This window comes from Leucopleurus acutus, assembly GCF_964270905.1.
Source record: "Leucopleurus acutus genome assembly, chromosome: X".
Taxonomy (NCBI): domain Eukaryota; kingdom Metazoa; phylum Chordata; class Mammalia; order Artiodactyla; family Delphinidae; genus Leucopleurus; species Leucopleurus acutus.
In genome coordinates this window covers 131,423,451-131,448,824 of record NC_139148.1, presented here as the reverse complement: position 1 = coordinate 131,448,824, position 25,374 = coordinate 131,423,451, and the positions used below count along the sequence as shown (strand labels likewise).

At 42.4% G+C, this 25,374-nt stretch overlaps 1 protein-coding gene across 1 annotated transcript; it reads right to left on the bottom strand.

The window, feature by feature from the left end:
* Positions 1-218: 218 nt before the first annotated feature.
* On the bottom strand, positions 219-24,994 carry FUNDC2 (FUN14 domain containing 2; the record flags this gene model as incomplete). The annotated part of the gene is made up of 5 exons (XM_082865441.1): positions 219-5,139; positions 8,435-8,566; positions 13,205-13,280; positions 20,666-20,816; positions 24,862-24,994. 5 exons carry the CDS (start codon positions 24,992-24,994, stop codon positions 5,062-5,064), a joined length of 570 nt encoding a protein of 189 aa, XP_082721567.1. The 3' UTR covers positions 219-5,061.
* Positions 24,995-25,374: the final 380 nt, after the last annotated feature.

The following is a 25,374-nucleotide window of genomic DNA, read 5'->3' as shown; positions in this document are numbered from 1 at the left end:
ACCACGTGTTCTTTAAAGCAGCATTTCTAGGACTTGCTGTAACAGGTGGAAAAAAGGCTTGCCTGGTAAGGTAAGTCTGGGAATGCTAGGTTACACAGAAGTAAACAGGTTTCTTTCCTGTGAAGACTTCAAAGCTTTTCATATGCTCATGTGAAGTATGATTCTTTGGAAAGGACTACTGTATGCAATACTTGCCAACTTGTACCAGCAAACCCGTTTTGCAGATAGCATCTCTCGGGAGGGGAACATTCTCCAGAGACTTGGAGAAATGCTGCCTTAAGAGATGTTTGGTCCACAAACTAGGGAAAGAGTGCTATATTCTCATAAAATCATTTGAAGTCTTGTGTTAATAGTAGAAAATTTAATGAAACATTTTATAACTACATTTACATCATATACAAATCTAAATTACATTTAAAAGTATCAATTGATAGTGGTGTTGGATTCACATTAGCAATCACTACATGATCAAAGAGATTGCTCTCCTGTGCTTTACTACAGAATTATTTTTATTGAGTTAACTACTCAAGTTTCAGACTTTTAATTTTTTCCCCAAGTATACTCCTTTCTTTAGGGCTCCTAAAGCTTCAAACAATTATTCCTTCCTATCTTTAAACTCAGTACTGTCTCAGTTTCATTCAACATCTATTAGCAGACATTGATTTCAATCTTCTTCTTCTTAGCTATTACTATGACATACAGGGAAATAAGAGACATCAGAGAAGCTTAACACCAACCGTTTTTTATTTATTAGGGACCATGATTAGCACTGAATCTGAGTCTTCAGGGGAGAGCTGGGAAGGTGAGAAATACGATCTCATCCTCCACTTAGAGACTTCTTAAAAGCCTGCTGTAAGTGGGCTCTGAGTGATGCTGTTTCATCACTTGGTTAACTAATGACTGAGACAGACCTCTCCACTGGAAAGGTAGTTTTCCCTTGGTCACGGGAGGTCATTTGTGGGGTGATATGGTGGCACCATATGAACACTCCATCACCCCACAACCTTCTGTCCAAGAGCTTTACATCCACTGATGACAGAAGGCCCTGGTCAGCCATCATGCCACTCATGCATCCACTCCACACAATTCCTATAACATTTAATAAACTAATATTATACTCTGTTCAGTCCTTGGAAGGCATCTGAAATTGTATGGCACTTAATTTAAAAGGTATTAAAGGCCTGTTCAGCAGAACTGTAACGTTATTACACCAGCTTCCAAGTCTGTAGTTCAGTGGTTCCCAACTTTAGATGCTCCTCAAACATCTGAGGCTGCCCCGCCGCTACCAGTGCAACCAGAGTCTCCAGGACGGCAGGCAGGCAAGCAAGGATGCGAACCACTGCTCTCAATCATCATAATGGCATTTTTGACCATTTCAAATTCAGGACGGTAGTTTTGGCGTTTCAATAAGCTGACTTTACAGTTTTCTAAAAACGTGAAGAAAGTGCAACACTCCGTTTTCGCTAGAAAAATAGTGCTCTTGAAATTCATGATTCCTTAAGTATCAAATATCAGAGACATAAGCCACACTATGATTTCTGGGAAATCAGGTCCAGAATAAGGTATGTTTTCTGCCCAGTTCTCCAAGAGCTCACACTACTATTGTGTAAGTGATTAAGAAGCCCCCAGACCTAGAACCATGACAAAGAAATGAAGCTGGTAAGCTGGTGGAGGGAGCAGAGAGGGCAGCAGTCTAATTTTGCCTGCAGGGTCCAAAACTGGCCCTAAGTAAATTTCCCTGAGAGAAGAAACTGGTGTTTCGTCGTGAAACATTAATGATTCTCAGATATTTGAAATCTATCCCTACACCATTTTTTTCAATCAGAAACTTATTACATCTCCCAAACGACACAAAAGTAGGTTTCCAAATAAGAGTTCAACCATTAGTCACGTCCATCTTTCCGGCAAAAGTCAAACAAAAGGATGATGGGGAGAACATTTTCACAGTAGTTAAGCATTTCAAAACCATGAGCACCCACCCCAAGAGTATGTTAGCTAGAATTATGTAAGATTCACTCCTTTAGTCATGTCCTGTGTTCTGCCAGGTCCAGCAGGGGGGAATGTCAGCCTGTTAATGAGTGTCCTGAGGCTGAGGGGCGGGAGCAGAGAAGTGGCCCGGATGGGCAGCGGGAGGAAAGTCAGTGACAGTGACACTCATGACAATGGGGCCACTCAGGCGGAGGTGTCCCCACGCTCAAACCGTGTTAGCAGTGAGGATACAGAGCCTTAGAAAGACTGAAGACACGGGGGTCTACTTGTTGGACCTGATCCCTCTCCCCCTCCTTTGCTTATAGCTCCCCATCCCACCTGGTCCATCACAAGGAGGGACGCTGGGTCAAAGGGTGGTCCAGAGTGGCAGAGATGCCAGGAGGGGACAGAAAGAGCACATGGGGGCTCTGGGGTGAGCAGAAAAAAGGGAGAAGACCCTCATAGGCACTCTGGCCACCAGCTGTCAGAGGTTCTCCAGTCCAGGCCCAACTACAGGCAGGGAAGCCCCGAACAAGGGGAGCCAAAACCCAAACACGGTCAAAGTGACGACTGAAAACGCTTAATCCCTCCGTCAGTCAAAGAAAATCTGCCATCTCTTCAGCCCCCATCACTAAGGAGGCACAGCATGTTACTGGATTCTGGGTACTGGAGAAAACTGCATCGTGAAACAGGCCTTGCCAGTCACATGGAAACAGAGCATCCACGGGTGAAGTTGCCTGGTCCTGGTGTCTCAGTTTTGCGTGAAGGGGTGGCAGCTGTTCTTTGGGGGGAAACCTCTCACTTCGCCACCTGAACCAAAGCTGCTGACAACAGGGCCTCCATTTAGAGGCTCCCCTAACTGCCTGAGGGAGCTCTCCTAAATGCCACCAGTGATGAGCACCAGAGCGCCGCCACTGTTCAACCTCAGTACCCACTCTGCCCGTCCGCCTGTGGTGGCCCCACTCAGCGGGCAGAACTCAGGGCCATCCTGATTGCAATAGGATGAGGCCAACCCGTAACACTGACCTCAACCGTGTCCCTCAGGTGGAAGCTAGAATCTTACTTCAGTCTATTATCTATTATAACCCGCTCAGAGCAGCTTAGAGCAACCTGCTAATCTTTGTCATCACCAATAATCACAGGAAAAAGAGATGGAAAAAGGCCACCCCGCCCCACTACCTGCAGCCCCCGTTCCACTGGTCTGGGTGGGGTCAGATGGGTATAATAATAGGGTATTGCATTTATGATTTTTAAGATGAGTTCTTACCTTTTACAGACACATACCAAAATATAATAAAATGACACATTTGGTATTTGTTCCAAAACAATTGATAAAACAAGATATAATTTGATGATCATTATAGGTGGTTGATGGACACATGGGGGTCACTGTACTATTTTCTGTATTTTTATATATGTTTGAATGTTTCCATAATAAAAAGTGAAAAAAATTTGAGTTCTTCTACAAAAATATGGAACAATGTGGCTCATAGCATTATAATTCATACATGTTACAAGCAAAACTTAATGTTGCCTTAAAATACTACCATAACATAAGGAGAAAAATGCAAATGGATGAATTCTAAAAAATTCCACACATCCACTAGTAGCTACAATTTCCAAATTCAATACATCATTCCCAAGGTAAGTTAAAAGGCAAACATTTTAAAAGGAAGGCCTTAAGAACATACATTTTGCAAGGGATCACCTGCAAGTTTAAGAAGTTAATTCCAAGTTTTCCAAATTTTCAGAACTCATAAAGTCCCACAAATCCTGTGGATCAGTGCCTTTTCCAGATACTTTCCTATGAGCTCATTATTCATATATTCAACAGATACTGAGTACTTATGAAGTGCTTGGCTCCATGGATATAATGGTGAAGACACAAGCCTTGCCTTCCTGCAGTGGGTATTCTAGATGGTACAACAGAAGGCCAGTACAGAAAAATGTGTTAAGTTTCTAAGCATGGATATATCTATAAACTTTTATTTTAAAGAAAAATTCTAAGAGTTGGGGTCTTCCTGAGACAGATTACCTTTGATGATAGAAATAATTTATTTCACATGTGCTGTTGCTATTGCTACTGTTCTCAATTCTTAATGCTTGGAATGCCACCATTTAAAAACTCTGGTTCAAATGTTATATATTTCATACTCACTGGATAAATAGTACAACTGGCACAGAGGAGCTATGGCTACCCCTGATGTTTGACAAGAGGTAAAGAATATTTCACATTTCAAAGCTTAAAACCTTTTCTATTAAATAAAAATCCAAGAGCTTCTTCCCTCTTCCACCTAAAGTCACTTATTTTACCATAAATAAATCCCTTGGAAACCAGCATGAGATGCATTATCCTGTATGATGGAAAACATCTGTAGAGAATACCTCAATGCCTCTAAGTGATTCACTAAGTCTGACCATCCTAAATCTATCTATTGGTTGGTTTCCCTAAAGACCTTCCCACCAAACACAATACCTTCAGCTCAGCATATGTATCTTTAGCACAAGTTCATTCCATATGCAGATTTTCAACTGTAGTGCGCATGCTCCCATTCTGTCAGGATAATTAGAGCCAGTACAAGTAGTTCTCATTCTGTAACCTAAAATCTACTACAAAAGAAAGTAGACACCAAGATACCAAAATCTTTCATGCTTACAGGCAAATGTATTCAGTTCCTTTCCAGGCAGGACATAGTAAGGTATCTTATATGCTTGCTATTTCTTTTCCTAATCAAGTTTGGGACAACCTCTGAGGGTCCACTCACGCTCCATGGTGAGCCATCTTGTACCATGTTCTGGTAAGTATCTTACATAGGGGACAAAGGAATATTCTTGCTGACCTAGAGATTAGTCAAGGGGGGAGTGTGGTGGGAGAAGAGTTAATGTCTACTGTCTCTTCCGTTGCCGTCAAGGTCATGGTGGGGCCATTATCCACTTGTACCAACAGATGCCTACAGAAGCCATTCAGATACGCCACGGCAGGGAGGAAGGCGAGGGAGAGGAGGACGAAGAGGAGAGGCTTTGCTATCCTATGACGGAGTGAAGAGGCCGCTGGCTGGAAAAACCAGGAATAAGGAAGTGAAGTCATCCTCTTTAGGACGCCATACCAAGCAGAAAGCCTCCGAAAAATCCACCAGTCACTAGAACATTCTTCTTCACAAACGACACCACCTAGGAACAGAAGATAGCACAGTGGATTACTTTGCTGAGGATATTATTAGGAAGCAGGACGCAGATCAGAAGGTGAGATGACGTGTCTTTGGATAAGGTAGTGGCGGGGTGCTAGCGCACAGTGATCACATTCAAGGGATGCTTTTCAGACGGGACTTTGCAAAGAGAGAAGGCACCACATTCAATAAACTGGTGTCTCCTCCAAACCTGTCCACACGTTCCTCCCGCCCACGCGTCTGTCCATCTATCCATACACGCTCCTCTGAAACCTTATTTTCTCACATTCCTACAGCTTCCCATGCATGTGCTCTATCGACCTCCATCCCACAGGGAACTTTCTCCCAAGTGCTACCATAGAAAAGTATTCACGAGGGGAATACACCCTGTAGCCTGGCCTACTGGTTTCCTGAACTTAAGTACAGGAGTTCATCTCCCTAACCCCACCCCGACCTTTCCCACGCCACCACCCAGCCTCCTGGGACCCTCGAGCCCCCTCATTCCCACTGTGCCTGTGCCGACTTGGCTGGAACTATACTTCCGTATTTGACGCATTGTCTCTTGCCATCTGCCCTCAGGGGGAATGACAAAAATCATACAATTTCCTGACATAACCTCTTTCATTCATCATCTTTACTCATTCCTCAACTTGCTACACCTTGGCTTTCAACTCCACCACCCGACTTTAACTGTTCTCGCAGAAATCACCAATGGCCTCCTTGCTGCTAAACACTAACCTGAACATTTTCATTTCCTGCTCCCCAAATATGAATACGGGCTCTCAGGGGGGACCAGCCACTCTCCCTGGGGCCTGTGAGAGGGCCAGGCCACAAAGAGGGACACTACAAACATTTGTGGGATGAACCAATTCCAAACCTTCTGGTTACTTTATATAAGTGCACACTGTAAGGCGACAGTTGGTTCTAATCAAACATTAACCTTATACTTTTTATTATATACATTCCTGTATCATTAAAGAAGTTTTCAACAATCATGTATTACTTTTGTAAATGTCTGAAAAATAAAAAAATTTTTGAAGTGAAAAAAGTGTAAGTTTCATTACCTTGAGCTTGAGGAAGGATGGAAGGGAGGAAGGAGGAAGGACTTATCTAAGTGCACAAATGCCACGTTCCACTCTGGGCAACGGACAGCTTTCTTTATAAAAAATTTATTTATTGGGCTTCCCTGGTGGCACAGTGGTTGAGAGTCCGCCTGCCGATGCAGGGGACACGGGTTCGTGCCCCGGTCCGGGAAGATCCCACATGCCGCGGAGCGGTTGGGCCCGTGAGCCGTGGCCGCTGAGCCTGCGCGTCCGGAGCCTGTGCTCCACAACGGGAGAGGCCACAACAGTGAGAGGCCCGCGTACCACAAAAAAAAAAAAAAAAAAAAAATTTATTTATTTGAGGGGTTTTTTGTTCTTCTTTTCGAACTTTTCCATCTTACTACACTTTATTGAGGTATAATTTACATAAAGTAAGATGTGCTCATTTTTTCATTGAAATGTAGTTGATTTACAATGTTGTGTTTATTTCTGCTGTGCAGCAAAGTGATTCCATTGTACATATATATGCGTTCTTTTCCCTATTCTTTCCCATTCTGGTTTATCCCAGGATATTGAAGAGTTCCCTGTGCTCTACAGTAGGACCCTGTTGTGTATCCATCCTATAGATACTAGTTTGCATCTGCTGACCCCACACTCCCAGTCCCTCCCCCCCTCCCCCTTGGCAACCACAACTCTGTTCTCTATGTCTGTGAGTCTGCTTCTGTTTCATAGGTTCATTTGTGTCATATTTTAGATTCCACATATAAGTGATGTCATATGATATTTGTCTTTCTCTGTCTGACTTATTTCACTCAGTATGATAATCTCTATGTCCATCCATGTTGCTGCAAATGGCAAAATGTCATACTTTTATATGGCTGAGTAGTGTTCTGGCAATGGACACCTTTGGCTGAGCACTCGCCACCACAAAGAATCGTCTTTTTCTTTTCTTCTTCTTTAAAGGGAATGTCATTTTTTTAAAAACAATATTTATTTATTTGGCTGCACCAGGTGTTAGTTGCGGCATGTGGGATCTTTAGTTGCGGCATGCGGGATCTAGTTCCCTGACCAGGGATTGAACCCAGGCCCCCGGCACTGGGAGCACAGAGTCTTAGCCACCGGACCAGGGAAGTTCCTCTGCTAAGTTATCTACCACTCATCTATGTGCTTTCCAACTTTCAAACATTTGCTAATGTTTCTTGTCTCCTGGTATTCCCTTCCTGTTCTCTTGGTCCTTGTAGGTTTAACCAGGCACCTTCCTGACACCTTGATCCCGGTTTATTTCTCCCTGGTTAAGTGCACTTATATCTTTGGGACATTTGACATTTTTCCAAAGGTAATAAAGAAGTAACAAAATACATCCTTTTAAAAAAGAAGCCCTTCTCCTGTCCCTCCAGTATAATCTGACCTGATTTCATGCCTTAGATCAGAGGTTAGCAAACTATAGCCCGTGGGCCAAATCCAGCCAGTCACCTATTTTTATTTTATTTTATTTTATTTATTTATTTATTTATTTTTGCGGTACGCGGGCCTCTCACTGTTATGGCCTCTCCCGTTGCGGAGCACAGGCTCCGGACGCACAGGCTCAGCGGCCATGGCTCACGGGCCCAGCCGCTCCGCGGCATGTGGGATCTTCAAGGACCGGGGCACGAACCCGCGTCCCCTGCATCGGCAGGCGGAATCTCAACCACTGCGCCACCAGGGAAGCCCGTCACCTATTTTTAAATAAACTTTCATTGCAACGCAGCCACACCCACCTGCCTACCCATCGTCTATGGCTGTTTTCACGCTACACAGTGGAGTTCAGTAGTTACAGAGATCACAATGCCTACAAAGCTGAAAACATGTACCATCTGGCCCTTTACAGAAAAAGCTCGTCAACCCCTGGGCTACACATTCTGGACGTTTCAGAGATGTGTGTGTATGGAGACAAAAATGTGACTGACTCAAAGTGATCAGAGTGGCTGTACAAGGAACATCTTCCCCCCCACCCCTCACGTGCCGCTCCAATCCCAACAAGAACTTCTTCAAGGGATGCTCGATCCACATATGTGCCTGTAGCACTTTGCACTCTCGCTCAGCAATAAAAGTCACCAAACCTACTGGTCCTTGGTCCTTGCAGGTTTAACCTTTTAAATTGCCACTGAGGTGAGGATATTCCATCTGAGGCTGACATATTGGTGTGTCTACCCCATTTTTTACACACAAAGTTGTCTGCACCCTTCACACACTGCACAGGAACAAAACAAGTCTCACCTCGTCTGCTTTGCTTTTGACCTCCGCAGGTGTCTGGCTGCCCTTGCGGACCTTCAGCTGCTCCTTGGCTTTCTTCATGTCCCGCTCTACCCGCTTCCAGTCCACTTTGATGTAGCCAGTATGGTTTGCAAGCTTTAGTTTAAAAAACGACAGCAATAAAGGAGAAACACAGGATAAATCACTGAAATATGTTACCAAAAATCCTTCTGAGTTTCTATCTTTGGAGATATTTGCCGTCCAGTTTTTTGTATTTCAACGACATTCACTCCACATCTCCTGAGCACCCACCCTATGTGCGAGGCCCTATGCCTGTCAACGGAAATCCACACACTGGCCTTCGGTGACTGCTGGCAATTCTTTTACTTTATTTATACTCTTACCCATCTCGATAAAATTTCAAGTGAGCTTAAAAAAATTAAATGGTAAATGAAAATCAGAACTGGAAGTCAAGATGTAAGGTAAAGAAACCTTAAAGGCGACATAAGCCTGAGTTTCTCAACAATGTGAACAGGGCAAGGGTGTCATGTAGTAATCACTGCTGCTCAGAAAGAAATCACAGAGATTTCTCATGAGCGATTTCTTGTAAGGGAGAAGCACATCCAAATATACCTACAGAACATGGCTACTTCCCTTGCTCAAGACAGCAGGCGCGCACACACACACACTCAGTGAGAAGCATTTCATAAAGAATGTGCGAACAGGATAAAACTCATTCACACATGGAGTTTCCTGATGGATTAGTGTTACCCAGGGAACGAAGAGACTGATTAGGCCATCAGTCAATCCTCCATGTGTATCACTTCTCTCCTCCAAATTTCTGATATGATAAATCATAACTCCCTGGATAGCTCAAAGTATCTAAAACTGAAATTCTTCTCCACTGTCTAGTCAGTTGCTCTCCCTCTAGTCTCTCTTTTAGTTAATAGCACCAACCAACTAATCAGTCACCCAAACCAGGCTGGAGAAAATATCTGCAATATATCTAACAAACAAAACATTAATACTTATAAAAAGTGAAGTTCTTCTGGAGATCAGTAAGGAAAAAACCCCATTTGAAAAACGGGTAAAGGCAGCTCACAAAACAAAGTGGCCAACAAAAGGGAAAAGCTCAACTTCACAAGTAATCAAGGAAATTAACACTAAAATTACTGAAAATATGCAGTGTTGATAAGGATGTGGGAAATGGACACTCCTATCACACCCTTACCGAGAGTGTTTACCAGCAGCCTTTTAGGAGAGCCGTTTGGCATCATCCGCCAACACTGAAACTGCACGTGCCGTTATGCTATACCCAGAATGGCAGCTCTTGTCACAGCAGCTTTACGGAAATAAAGCAAATGTCCATCCGCACATGAATGAATAAGCAAGTTGTGTCATGTTTACACAAGATGTTGCTCAGTACTAAAAAGAACAGACTACTTGTAGCAGCAATATAGCTGCATCTCAAAAATCGTACACTACATTCAAGTTCCGATTCTGTTACTCCACCCTGTCTCTCCCACACGACGAAGTACATTGAACAGCTACTTGGGGGCTCTGAAGGAAACAAGAGCATCTGACTGGAGAAGCCCAGAGCCGTGTATTTCCCATATTTGCTAAGGTATCACCTGGCCTAGACTTCAGGCAGGACTCAGAAACATTCTGACAAAATTCCACACACATTCCTGTAAAAGCTCTTGGAAAAACAGAAACAGGGAGAACTTCCTCAACTTGCTAAAGAGCATCTACAAACATACAGCTAACGTCAATCATACTTACTGGTGAAAGACTGAATACTTTCATCCAATGTTAACAAAAAGGCAAGGATGTCTACTGTCTCTATTCCTATTCAACGCTGTGCTGGAAATGAAGTCATAGTGCAACAAGGAAGAACATAAGGTAAGAGGCGTCCAGATCAGAAAGGAAGATGTCAAAATGTCACTATTTGTAGACATGTTTGTCTACATAATTTCAAAGAATCCAACAAAAAACAAAAACTCCTACACACAAAAAGCGAGTTTAGCAAGGCTGTACACTACAAGATAAACACACAAAATAAATTGTATTTCTATATGCTAGCAATTTGAATTGGAAATGGAAATGAAATTTATGGTTTTACAATAGCTGCAAAATAATCGAATACTAGGTACAAATCTAAACAAAAATCATATAGGATCTGTACACTGAAAACTACAAAATGTCTGTTGAAGAAAGAACTCAAAGAGAAATGATTAAGCCAGAGTTATTGCAATCCCAATCCCAGCAAGATGTTTTACAGATATGTAAACAAGCTGGTTCTAAAATGTGTATGAAAAGACAAAGGAACTAGAACAGCCAAAACGATTTTGAAAAAGAACAGAGTTGGAGGAATCACACTACCTGATTTTACAGCAATCAAGACAGTGTGGTATTGGAGAAGACACACAGATTAATAGGACAGAATAAAAAGTACAGAAACAGACAATCCAATTTAAAAGCGGACAAAAGACCTGAATAGATACTTCACCAAAAAGGAGATCTGGACAGTAAATAAACACATGAAAAGATGTTCTACATCAGTAGTTGTATCACTCGGAGTCCAACTGGGAGACAGCTTTAGGGCTCAGGGTGAGCGCCTGGGGAAAAGCACAAGAGCAACTAAAGCTCTTATAACGTATCTATGAATGAAACTGAGCCACAGATGGACAAGATCTATATGGAAAAAATAAGAGAAGTCTAGGCAAAGACATTAAAGAAGACCTAAATAAATGGAGACGAAGCCTGTGTTCACAGCTAGATGATACAATATCATAAAAGATATTAATTCTCCCCCAATTTATCTATATGGTTCCCATGCAATTCCAGTCAAACATTTTTCTTATTACTCTTTTTTTTCCCCTCTTTTTGGGTGCACCGTGCGGCACACGGGATCTTAGTTCCCCAACCAGGGATCAAACCCACGCCCCCTGCAATAGCAGCGCGGACAGAGTCTTAACCACTGGACTGCCAGGGAAGTCCCCCAATGAAAATTTAAACAGAATCTTTGAAAGGAATTGACAAGCCTGTTGTAAAGTTTAGATGGAGAAGCAAAAGTACGAAAGCAGCCACGACGATCCTGAAGAATACGTGGAGGAACTTGTCTTGCCCACTATCAAGGCTCAGCAGATACAGGAAGGAGAGTCAGAGCCACACATATATGAACTTTGATGTATGATAAAGGCAACGGTACAAATATTGAGAAAAGGAAGACTTATTCACTAAATGCTGCTGGGACAACAATCCGGATGAAAGGAAACTGGATCCTTATGTCAAACCACACCCCTGATCTCCCAACATCGTGACTACCCTGGTGACAGGGCACATGCATGCACAGCACAGACCCCCATGTCTTACCTGCACTGCACTCCTTGCACATCTGACCCAAGCAATACCAGAATCCCAGTGCAAGGGTCCTTCCTGGAGATTATTCTAATGCCCATTACTTCTGTCAGTCAGAACCCCCAAAAGAAACAGAGGGTGCACTCAGATTAAGGCATTTCAAAGCAATATGAAGATACTCAGGGAAACCACTGGGACAGAACAGGATTGTGGGTCTAGTGCAAGAGAGCTGTCACTGCACTTGCATCTGAAGGGGTGCGAGGAAGGAAAGATGACTGCAACCCAGAAGGCAACAGGAGGGGTGAGGAGGGGCCTGTCTGCTAACAGCCACAGGGAGGGAGCCAAGAAGCTACACAGGGAACGGGTCCGGGGGCAGCTGCTGGTGCCTTGCTAGTCACAAGCAGGATGCTGCCAGAGTGATGCTATGGAGTTCCCAGGCTTGGGCAGAAAAGGGCGGGCAGCTTTCACCATGTTTCTGAAACAAGGGCGCTTGGAGAACTGAGGCCGCAGGAGGAGCTGAGACCCGAGTGAGGGAGGGGAGGGAGAGGCCTGGACCCACCCCAGCTCCCTGCTCACCCAGCTCCAGTCACCTCTGGCTAGAACCCCTTGAGGCTGCCAGCCCAAGCGCCCACCCTCCCCTCCCTGAATTGCTGATGCACAGAAACTGAGATGATAAAAGATGGTCATTTTAAGCATTGGGTTTTGAAGGCGTCTGTGATGCAGTGATGCTGTACCACACCCGCCCCGGCCCTCCAGTCATAAGCGGGCCTCTTCTGGTCTCTTCCACACACTTCATTTTCACCTGACGCATCTGGAAAACTCACTCAAATTGTGATTCTAACGTGGGACGACCTCACTAAAACGAGGGCTGCTACCTTCGAGAGGAGACAAAGAGCTGTGGATCCGGACACTCCAGCTTGACTGCACCTCAGAATCACCTGCAACTTTAAAAATACTCCGATATACAAGCAGGCCTACTGCCCGTGAAATCAGACGGAGGTGGGGGGCAGCCCCCAAGCATCAGTGTTCTATAAAATTCCCAGGTGATTCCAATGTGGAGTCAGGTTTGCAAACCAACTGTACACACACAGCCTCAGGGAGCCAACAGCCAGTGGTTCAAAACAAACTCCACGCCACGGGCCAGCAGAGGCCATCTGACCAGTGTCATTTAGCCCTCATGTCTCTCATCGACTTTGTGTCTAAGAATAAATCATATCACAGGGCACTTGCATCACACCTGGGATTTCTGAAATCACCCTTGCTTCATATTTCAAGTGGTCTTGAAAACCCTGGAAGAGAGCTAAGGAATATGCACGTGTCCCCATGTTATAAGTGACAAAATGCAATCCACCTAGTAATTGAAGAAGTCTGACTCAAAAGGTTACTAGCATTTCAAATGGTACGTGAAACCGGGGAAAGACTCCACATACAGACCTGAAGCAGGAAAAATCCACCTCCCAGAGCTGTGGCAGCCAACCTTCCAACCTTCTGGAATATGAAACCAGTGCACCTACAAAAATCAAGTTAACAAGCTGTCAGACAAACACAAGCATGGACTTCTAACAACATTCAGAGCCTGCTTACCTTGGGATGGCCCAGCTCCTTCCTACTCCAGGCATAAAGCCCGTCCCCTCCAGAACGAGGGAACGGCAGAGGCTCCAAGCTCACGAAGACCCTGACTCGGATCTTGGCTCTGCTACTCACTTCATTTTGTGGTCTTGAGCAAATCCCTTAAACTCCCAAGCCGTGTTTTTAAAAGATGACTCTGGCTACACTGCGGAGAATGGATCAACACAGGAAAGGATAAAGCAGAGACTCCAGTCAGCAATATGGAAGAGAAACGGCGGCAAGGAGGGCGCAGCCCTGAAGCGAGTAAACACATGACTGTGTATGAGGCCAGAGTGGTCGCATGGGATAAGGGACAGGCTCTCAGTGCCATCTTCTCTGGTCGGCACATGGCTCTTGACAGAAAACTCTGCCCTGAAGACGGCTTATAAAGCCCTACACTTACATCCAGTCTCCCTTTACCTCTCTGCCCTCATTTTCTACCACCTACTGCTTGGTACACTTCAGTAGGAGAAAAAATATGTCAATATCAATAAAACATTGCATGGAGGACCTCACAAGGATTTTAAATGTTTTTAAACAAAAGCTAGGTATATCTCAGAAGGGACTCCTAAACTGGAGGAATGATAGGACTAGTAAATAACCCATTAGGACTCATCTCAGTTCTTAAATGTGATTATAAGCTGAAGTAAACTGCCTGTACCCTGTATCCACTGGCCCTAAGTCCCTGACATGAAGGCATTAACTGACATTTTGCAGCTAAGATTCACTCATGATAAAGGCAACCAACTGGATCGTCAACTAGCTCTTATTTCTCCGATCTTTTTTTCAAAAACCCAACATGGATAAACGTGTTTTTCCCCTCCAAAGAAATTTGGGAGAAAAAAATGAAGTATATATAAACTCCAGCAATTTTCTTCTCAGTCTCTTTTATCTTTAAAATTAGTTCTATAGAGTAAGGTACAGAACACATGTGGAATTTTTTTAAAGCGATGTGTAAATGTGTCCCAGAACAAGAATCAAGACTCAATTATATAAGAATAAAAAAGATATTTAGCACCCAATAAGGTGAAATTCACAATACTGCCATCCCATTAAAAACTACCAGGCAGGCAAAGCAGGAAAACAGACCCATAATGATAAAAAACGAAATCAACTGAAAGCAACCTAGAAATGGCACAAATGACAGAATGCTGACAAAAACATCAGAAGTGATTATGATTGTATTCCATGTTCAAGAAGCTGGAGGAAAAGATTCCACGTAATAAGTAGGGACAAGGAACATATTTTAAAAGGATACAAATCAAACTTCTACAGATGAAAACTATATGTCTGAGATGAACACTGTACTTGATGGAACTAACAGCAGTTTAGATACTGTAGAAGTAAAGATCAGTAAACATGACATAGCAATAAAAACTATCAAAATGAAACAGAAAAATACATGAACATGGCTGTAATATTGAACTATAGTTATACACTGGGGAAAACTGAAGGATGGGCTCTCTGGATTTTTTTTTTGCATTTTTAAAAATTTATTTATTTTTGGCTGTGTTAGGTCTTCGTCACTGCGCACGGGCTTTCTCTAGTGGTGGTAAGCAGGGGCTACTCTTTGCTGGGGTGCAGGCTTCTCATTGCGGTGGCTTCTCTTGTTGCAGAGCACAGGCTCTAGGTACGCAGGCTCAGTATCTGTGGTGCAGAGACTCTCTGGATTATTTTTAACAAGCACCTGTGAATCTATAGTTATCCCAAAATAAAAAGTTAAAAAAAATAAACAGTGTCAGTGAACTACAGGAAAATTTCAAGCAGTGTAATAATATGTCTAACTAGAACTGTTGAAGGATAGAAAATATTTGAATAAATAATGAGAAAATATTCTAAATTTGATGAAAACTGTAAATTGATAGATCCAAACAGCTTAATGAACTCAAAGCACAAAACAAATAATAAGTATCTTAAAAGCAGCCTGAAAGGCAGGGGGAGGGACATATTAGGTACAGAGGAATAAAATTCAGAGATAGCACATTTCTCATAGAAAATAATGCAAAACAAAAGATAATGGAACATTCTTAAAGTACTGGGGGAAGAAACAACCCTGTCAATCTGGAATTCTATACCCAGTAAAAATATCTTTCAAAAAACAAAGATGAAATGAAGACCTTTCTCAGATATACAAAAGCTGAAAAATAAATCATCACCAGCAGCCCAAAAGTACAAAGAATGTTAAAAGTGGAGGAAAATATACCAGATGGAAATCTGGATACACACAAAAGCATGATGAGTACAAGAAATAAACTATACGGGTAAATACAAAAGGTTTCATTTTCATTATTTAAAAATATAAGAATTCAATATTTAATGAAAAAATGTAAAGGTTAAATGTATGATAATGAAAACCAAGGGTAAAATGGAAGTATACTGTTTTATTTTTTTTTTAAGATTTGTTTCATGTGGATCATTCTTTTTTTTTTTTTTTTTTTTTTTTCCGGACACGCAGGCTCAGCGGCCATGGCTCATGGGCCCAGCCGCTCCATGGCATGTGGGATCCTCCTGGACCAGGGCACGAACCCGTGCCCCTGCATCGGCAGGCGGACTCTCAACCACTGCACCACCAGGGAAGCCCTGATGTGGACCATTCTTGAAGTCATTATTGAATTTGTTACAATACTGCTTCTGTTTTATGTTTCTGGTTTTTTGACTGTGAGGCATGTGGGATCCTAGCTCCCTGACCAGGGACTGTACCTACACCCCCTGCACTGGAAGGCAGAGTCTTAACCACTGGACCACCAGGGAAGTCCCAGAAGTATACTATTATAAGAGCATTACACGCTACATGAAGTGGTATATCTATTGATGATAGACTGTGGTAAGTAAAAGATACATCCTATAAACCCTAAAGCAACCATTAATATTACACAATTAAGAGACACAGAATTATGAAAAATATGTGATTCAAGCAACGAAAGAACAAAAAAGAACGAATAAACTGGACTTCATAAAAATTAAAAACTTTTGTCCATCAAAGGACATTATCAAGAAAGTGGAAAGACAACTTAAAGAATAGAAGAAAATATCTGCAATCATGTCTGGTAAGAATCTAATATCAAAAACATATAAAAAATTCTTACAACTCAAGAACAGAAAGACAAACAACTCAATTTCTCCAAAGCAGATGTACAGATGGCCAACAAACACATGAAAAGATGCTCAACATCGTTAGTCACCACTTCACACCCATGTCATGCCCACTAAGGTGGCTATATTAAAATGGTTTTTTTAAATGAAAATAATAAGTGTTGGCGAGATGTAGCCATAACAAGGAAAGAAGTCCTGACACACACTGCAACGTGAATGAACATCAAAAACACGATGCTCAGGAGGCTTCCCTGGAGGTCCAGTGGTTAAGACACCCTGCTTCCACTGCAGGGGGCACAGGTTCAATCCCAGGTCGGGGAACTAAGTTCTTGCATGCCACTTGGTGCAGTCCCAAAAAAACAGAACAAAACAAAACAAAACATGATCCTCAGTGAAAGAAGCCAGACATACAAGGTCACATATTGTATGATTCTATTTATATAAAATATTCAGAATAGGTAAATCCATAGAAACAGAAAGCAGACAGATGGTTGCCAGGGGCTGGGGAGAGGGGAGAATGGGGAGTAACTGCTCAGCAGGGATGGGGTTTTATTTTGGAGTGATGAAAATGTTTTGACCCTAGAGAGAGGCAGTGGTTACACAAAGGTGTGAATGTACTAAATGCCACTTTCATGTTACATAAATTTCACCTCAATTAAAAAATATACATATATATACACATACACAGTATACCTATTTTCATTACACACACGTATATTTGATCCAAAAGAAAATAAAGAACAGAACACCAAGATGGTAAATTTAAACCCAATGATAACAAAAATAAACTTAAAGGTAAATAGTCTAAGCACCCTAATTAAAATGAAAAGATTGTAAAATTGGATTAAAAAAAGGAAGACCCACCTATATGCTGCCTGTAAGAAACCATTTTTAAAAAACTGTTTTTAAAGAACTGTTTTTAGAACTGTTTTTAAAAAAATATTTATGTATGTACGTATGTATTTATCTTGGCCGCGCTGTTTTTAAAAAGAACTGTTTTTAAAAAAATATTTATGTATGTACGTATGTATTTATCTTGGCCGCGCCAGGTCTTAGTTGCAGCACTGGGAATCTTCGTTGCAGCATGTTTAGTTGCAGCATGTGGGATCTTTAGTTGCGGCATGCAGACTTCTTAGTTGCAGCATGCGGTGCGAACTTCTTGGCTGTGACATGCATGCAGGATCTAGCTCCCCGATCAGGGATCAAACCCGGGCCCCCTGCATTGGGAACGCAGTCTTACCCACTGGACCACCAGGGAAGTCCCAAGAAACCCATTTTAAACATACAGACTCCACTTTCCTGAACTTTGCCCCATGTGCCTCTTCCTTTGGCTGATTTTGTTTTTAACATTTATTTATTTATGGTTGTGTTGGGTCTCAGTTGCAGCCCTTGGGATCTTTCATTGCGGCCCTTGGTATCTTTCATGGCAACACGCGGGCTTCTCTCTAGTAGTTGCGGTGCACGGGCTTAGCTGCTCCACGGCATGTGGGATCTTCCCAGACCAGGGCTCAAACCCGTGTCCCCTGCATTGGAAGGCAGATTCTTAACCACTGTGCCACCAGGAAAGCCCTTGGCTGATTTTAATCTGTATCCTTTTGCTGTAAAAAATCGTGACCATGAGTATACCAGCTCTCAGTGGGTTCTGTGGATTCTCCTAGGGAATTATCAAACATGAGGGTAGTCTTAGGGACCCCCAAACTCTGCGAACTAGTAAGTGACTTTGGCAAGATTGCAGTATACAGGATCAATATACAAAAATCAATTGCATTTCTATAATATAAGCAATGCACAATGAGAAAGTGAAATTTTAAAAGTAATAGCATTTACAATAACATCAAAAATATGAAATATTTAGCGATAAATCTGATATAAGATGTGAAAGACCTACCTACAAAGCATTGTTAAGAGAAATTAAAAGAAACCGAAACAGGGAATTCCCTGGCAGTCCAGTGGTTAGGACTCAGAGCTTTCACTGTTGAGGGTGTGGGTTCAATCCCTAGTCGGGGAACTAAGATCCTGTAAACTGCACGGCACAGTCAGATGGAGAGATAAACCATGTTTATGGATCAATGCAATCCCAGTCAAAATCTCACCAGGCTTTTTGTAGAAATCAGCAGCAAGCTGATTCTAAAATTCATATGAAAATGCTAAGTACCTAGAACAGTCAAATCAACTCTGAAAAGCAACAGAGTTGTAAGATTTACACTACCTGATTCATGACTTATTATAAAGTTACAGTAATCAAAACAGTGTGATATTAGCACCAAGACAGACAAATCAGTTTAACAAAGAAGACATATAGTCAATTGATTTTCACCATAAGTACAAAGGCAATTCAGTGTAGAGGAGTATAGTCTTTCAACATATCATGTGGGCACAATCAGATATCCATATGCAAAAAAAAAAAGACCTTGGATTCCTACCTTACAACATATACAATAAGTAAATCAAAATGGATCATGGAACTAAATGAAAAATCTGAACCTATATATCATATAGAAGAAAACATCAAAGAAAATCTTGGTGACCCTGGATTAGGCAAATATTGTCAGACATGACTCAAAAAGCTAGAGCTATAAAACAGAGTTGATAAATTGTATGTCAAGATTAAGAACTTCTGTTCTTTGAAAGACATTGTCAAGATAATAAGCTACAGAGTAGAAGATTATATTTGCAAATCACATATCTAAGACTTGTATCCAGAATACATAAAGAACTCTCACAACTCAGTAGTGAGAGAAAACCAACTCCCCAATAAAAATATGCAGAAAATATCTAAACAGATACCTCACCAAAGACATATGGATAGCAAAAATAAGCTCATGAAAAGATACTCAACATCATTATTCATCAGGAAAATGTAAATTAAAACCACAATGAGGGCTTCCCTGGTGGCGCAGTGGTTGAGAGTCCGCCTGCCGATGCAGGGGACACAGGTTCGTGCCCCGGTCCAGGAGGGTCCCACATGCCGCGGAGCGGCTGGGCCCGTGAGCCATGGCCGCTGGGCCTGCGCGTCTAGAGCCTGTGCTCCGCGGCGGGAGAGGCCACAGCAGTGAGAGGTCCACGTACCACAATAAAAAAACAAAAACAAAAACAAAAAAATACAATGAGATATCACTTCACAGCCACTAGGATGGTTGTAATCAAAAGGACATTATGCCAGAAACAGACTGAAAGATATATAAAACAAACTAGTGTTTACCAGTGGGCAGAGGGAAGTGGGGAGGGGCAAGATAGGGGTAGGGGATTAAGAACTATAAACTACTATGTATAAAATAGATAAGCAACAAGGATATGTTGTATAGCACAGGGAAGTATAGCCATTATCTTATAATAACTTTTAATGGAGTATAATCTGCAAAAATACTGAATCACTACACTGCAATCTGAAACTAATATAACACTGTAAATCAATTATACTTCAAAAAAAAAGACATTATGCCAAGTGTTAGTGCGGAGGTAGAGAAACTGGAACCCTCATACACTGCTAGGGGAGATGTAAGATGTAAGACAATACTTTAGAAAACTGCTTGGCAGGTTCTTAAAAAGTTAAGACATTCACCTACTATGACTCAGCCTAACTCTTTCTAGATATTTACCCCAAAGAAATGAAAGCATATGTTCATACAAAGACTTGTACACGAATGTTAACAGCATTTTAGCCCAAAAGTGCAAACAAACCAATATTCATCAAAGGGGAATGGATAAACAAACTAGTTCATCCATACATGGAATGAACTAGTGATACACACAACAGCACAGATGAACCTCGAAATTAGTGAAAGAAGCCAAACAAAAAAGATACATACTGTATAATTCCATTTATATATAATTCTAGAAGATGCAACGTGATCTACAGTGATAGAAAGCACTTACTATGTGGCCCTGGTCAAGTAAACCTTTCTAAGCCTTAGTTTCTATTAAATGAGGATAGATAATAACAGTAACAATTTCAGAGCTGTGAGAAGGAAATGAGATACCTATATAAATATCTAAAATAGTACCTGACATGTAGTAAATACTCACTATGTGTAACCATTAAATAGCACTTTAACATTATGTTTAGATGTATACTATTTATTAAATGATCAATTTCACAAGTCAATGTATTTTCATTGGTTAAAAGAGATGGTTCCTATAACCCCAACACTGAGTCATGCAAAAAAAGATACTGGACATTTTTACATCACTTACCATCCAGTGACACCTCCAATTAACAGCTGGGTTGCCACGCTATACTTTTCAGCTGAAGGTCCAGATTCCTGCCCAAACAGCTTGCGCCACCATGGCTGCTTTTTAGCAAGTTCTGCAAGATCCAGTGACTCAAATTTTCCCTCAAAGTTTCCTACAAGAATTAAGATACTGAATAAGAAAAGTTACTTTTACAATAAATCACTAACATTCCTAACCTAGATTAAGAGATTTTTAAGGAAACAGAGACAGTTGTAATATGGACATCTAAATATTAATCTATTTTAAAGAGTAAACTGACTCTGAAATTCTGACCAGCAACTTTTGAAAATGAGACTAAAATCAACAAATATCTCAGAGGAAAAAAACCTAGACAATTTAGAATCAGTACTCTAGTTTTTCCGCTGAAATTTAAAAACAGTCAAAAGGACCTAGGAAAAACTGGTAGTAATACTTACTAATGCATCCTAAATGAAATGGGTTTTCTTCATTTGCCTCTCCTTTTCAGGAGTAACTCAATACTATTCAATAGCCCACAAATTCTCAGTACTATGTGTATCTCCAGTGATTATAAAGATAGGAGGTAACCCTGAGAAAACCATAATTCAAAAAGAGACATGTACCACAATGTTCACTGCAGCACTATTTACAATAGCCAGGACATGGAAGCAACCTAAGTGTCCATCAACAGATGAAGGGATAAAGAAGATGTGGCACATATACACAATGGAATATTACTCAGCCATAAAAAGAAACGAAATTGAGTTATTTGTAGTGAGGTGGATGGACCTAGAGTCTGTCATACAGAGTGAAGTCAGAAAGAGAAAAACAAATACCGTATGCTAACTCACATATATGGAGTCTAAAAAAATGGTACTGATGAACCTAGTGGCAGAGCAGGATAGAGAAGAAAAAAAATGTCATGAAGAACCTAGGGATAAGACAGGAATAAAGACACAGACCTACTAGAGAATGGACTTGAGGACACGGGAAGGGGGAAGGGTAAGCTGGGATAAGTGAGAGAGTGGCATGGACATATATACACTACCAAGTGTAAAACAGATAGCTAGTGGGAAGCAGCCGCATAGCACAGGGAGATCAGCTCGGTGCTTTGTGACCACCTAGAGAGGTGGGATAGGGAGGGTGGGAGGGAGGGGGACGCAAGAGGAAAGAGATATGGGAACATATGTATATGTATAACTGATTCACTTTGTTATAAAGCAGAAACTAACACACCATTGTAAAGCAATTATACTCCAATAAAGACATTAAGAAAAAGAGGTAACATTTAATTGAGCTGTTACTATTTACCAGGCAATGTGCTAAGGAATAAACATGTATATATAATTAAATCCACAGAACAAAGTAGGTACAGAACAAGGTACTATTTATTAACTCCATTTTGTAATTAAGAAGTAGAGGCTCAGAGGGTGATTTATTTGTCCCAAAAGGGAAAGAGTTAACAAAATGTCTAATCCCTCTCTCTGTGGGAAAATAAATTTAGTGAAAGAGGCAAAAGAACTCTACACTGTAAATGAGGAAACACTGCAGAGTTGCAATCTCAATCAAAAAGTAAGTTTTTATCTAGAAATTGAGAAGCTGGCTCTAAGATTTATATGGAAGTACAAAGGAAGTACAAAGGACCTAGAGTAGTATTCCAGTTACTATGGCTGTACAACAAATTACCCCAAAACTTCATTCACAGAGCAAAACAATCACTTTTATACTCCCAGACTCTATGGATTAGGAATTCAGACAGGATACAGCTCATCCCTGTTCCATATGTCTGTGGCTTCAGCTGGAAGAATTACAGGCAGGCGTCTGGAATCATCTACTACATTCACACATACAGGCTGCCTTGCTCTGGGTTAGTTTGGGCTTCCTTACAGCATGGTGGCTAGGGTCAAGGCTGCCTGTCCCAAGAAAGGGAGTAAGAGAGTAAGGAAACTCAAGGGCTCAGCAGAAGCTATATTACCATTTAAGACCTAGCCTCCAAAGCCATGCAGTGTTACTTCCACTGTATTCTGTTGCAGCAGTCACAAACTTCCACTCAGATTCGAGAGGGAATATAGACCCCAGTACTCAGCAGGAGAAGTGTCAAAGTCACACAGAAGAAAACAGCATATGGAATGGGGAGATATTGCTGCAATCACTTAGGAAAATACAGTGTGCCACCAGTGGCCAAAACAATTGTGGGGGAAAAAGCAACAAAGTTCAAAGAATCTCAAGACTTCTTATAAAACTACAGTAACACACAGGTAACTAATTTCAAGACTTAGAAAAGTACCCTATTTGACACAGTGTAGAACTGACCTAAGCATATAAAAATATATCAGTGGAAGAGAATATAGAGTCTAGAAGTAGATCTACACATACAGTCATTTGATTTTCACATGGCGCCAAAGTTATTCAATAGGGAAAGAAAGTCCTTTCAACAAATTGTGTTAGAACTATTAGGTATGTGTATTAAACAAACAAAAAAACCCTCAATCCCTACTTTACACAATCACAAAATATAACTGAAGAATTAATTCAAGATGGACCATAGATACTAATTTAGCAAAGCCAAAATATGGATGTTTAAGGAACTGGGCCTTCTATGGCCTCACAAGTAGTTACATGAAAATTTTTGTTCTAACGTAACCGCAAAACATTACTGCTGTGTTGAAGAAGAAACTCTCTCCCTGGGTTAAAGAACATCACTGAAAACAAGAATGAGTTTTGAGTTTTGTTTTAATGTCATTTTAACAAGCTCCTTAGCTCAATAGAGGGCTCCAGCCAAAAGGGATCAAATCACAGACACTGAGTTCACCCAAAGTCACTCAGTCATTCAACACACACTGCTAAGCACTATACCGACCAGTCAGCAGCCTTGCTTGTGAGCCCAGGAGAGCAATGATTACCGTATTATGTGATCATCAATATGATAAAGATTGAAATTCCTAATGTCAGCCTCAAAGTTTCTCCCACCAATTTCCTAGGTGCAAATATCTGAGCAAACTATACCTTTTAACTAAATAAGGGCAGTCTGCTCTGCAGGAAAATAATTCCATTGTGCATTCCAACACCTTTGAGTCACCTCAATTCAGGTGTGCTGGTAAACGGTTTGGTTTGTTTTATATTTTTTTTTAATCTGGACCATTTTCAAAGTTTTTATTGAATTTGTTACAATATTGCTTCTGTTTTATGCTTTGGCTTTTTGGCTAGGAGGCACGTGGGACCTTAGTTCCCCCATCGGGGATGGAACCTGCACCCCCTGCACTGGAAGGTGAAGGCGTAACCACCGGACCGCCAGTGAAGTCCCCAGGTAAACGTTTCACAAGCGCGCTGGGGTGGGGGGAGGGCTGACTAGTAGTGTATACCAACATCCAGGGTGTGACGTCACTGACGTGTGACAGCGCTGAATGCGGAGCTGGCAAGAGACGCGGCTTATCACGCTACGTTATTTCCACCACACAGACACAACAGATGTCCAGAACCTCAAGAGTACAGATAATAACTAAACATGGCAAACAATAAGGAAGTAATGAATTTTGAGCATTTTCACCCTGTTTTTAACATAATTTATGTAATTTTAAATTTATATAATTGAGTTTTTGATAATGGTTCTGTGAGCCAGTACTGAACTGAACATAGCCTGAAGCATTCAAAGAAGTAGGATAAGAAGCACAACTGAAAGACGTGGTCCACTGTGTATTTTATTACAGGCTTTTTTTCCCATGGACTCTCCCCTTCACTACGCAGACTAAATAGGCGATTTCCAAGAACCATACCACGTGTACTCTTTCAAAACCATCAATAGCACAAGTAGAGGCGGCCTGCACGCGGAAAGACGCCGGCCCGGTGTTTGAAAAGACACTCCAAAGGGACAAAGACGCCGCCTTAGTCTCAAGGTGCCAGAGTGCTTCCGGGAACAGGGACAAAATGTCTCCAGGCCGAGGCTGTCGGGGGCGGGGCCGGAAGGCGGAGGAGCCCGGCCGGAGACAACAGCGAGGGCAAGTCCGGCTCCAGCCCGGCCACTGACCTTGGCCGGACCTCGGGAGCGGCCGGGCCACAGAGGAGCTCCAGGCGCCCGCCCCGCCCCTGCGGCGCTCGGGCCCCCCAGGGGCACTGCTGGGCCTGGGAGGCGCGGAGCCCGTCCCTTCCGGAGCCCGGGAAGTCGGCTCCTCGCGGCGCCACCGGCGAGCGCCCGTCCTTACCTTGACTGGCTGCGGCCATTTCGGCGAGCTCGTCTCGCGATGACACCTGTAGGGGCTCGGCTCGGTAAGGCGCGGAGTGGCGCGCCACCGTCGGCGCTAGCTGGCTTCCGGCACGTGGGGTAGATGTTTCCATTCCCACGGCGGCGGCGGAAGAGGCGGGGCGGGGCGGGGCGGCTAGTCCCCTTCCCCGGGCGCAGCCGCTTCACAAGGCGCCAAGGGCGGTGTCAGAAGCCCCGCGGCGCCGACCCCCAGGCGCGTCAGGACACGCGTGCGCGGAAGGTCTCTCACGGAGGAGTAATGCCGCAGCACGTAGTCTAGCTCGCAGCTCGCCTGGAAGGGGGTTCCCCGTGCGCGACCGCAGTGCGACCTTTCGACAGTGAAGACTGCTTCACTCCTTACTTTACTAAAAATAAAGCGGGCTTGTAGTGGTTGCTCATGTTAACATTGAGCACGTATTTATCAGTGCCCGCTCTGTGCCCGACGCTGTGCTACTGGAAGAAGACAGACATTTAA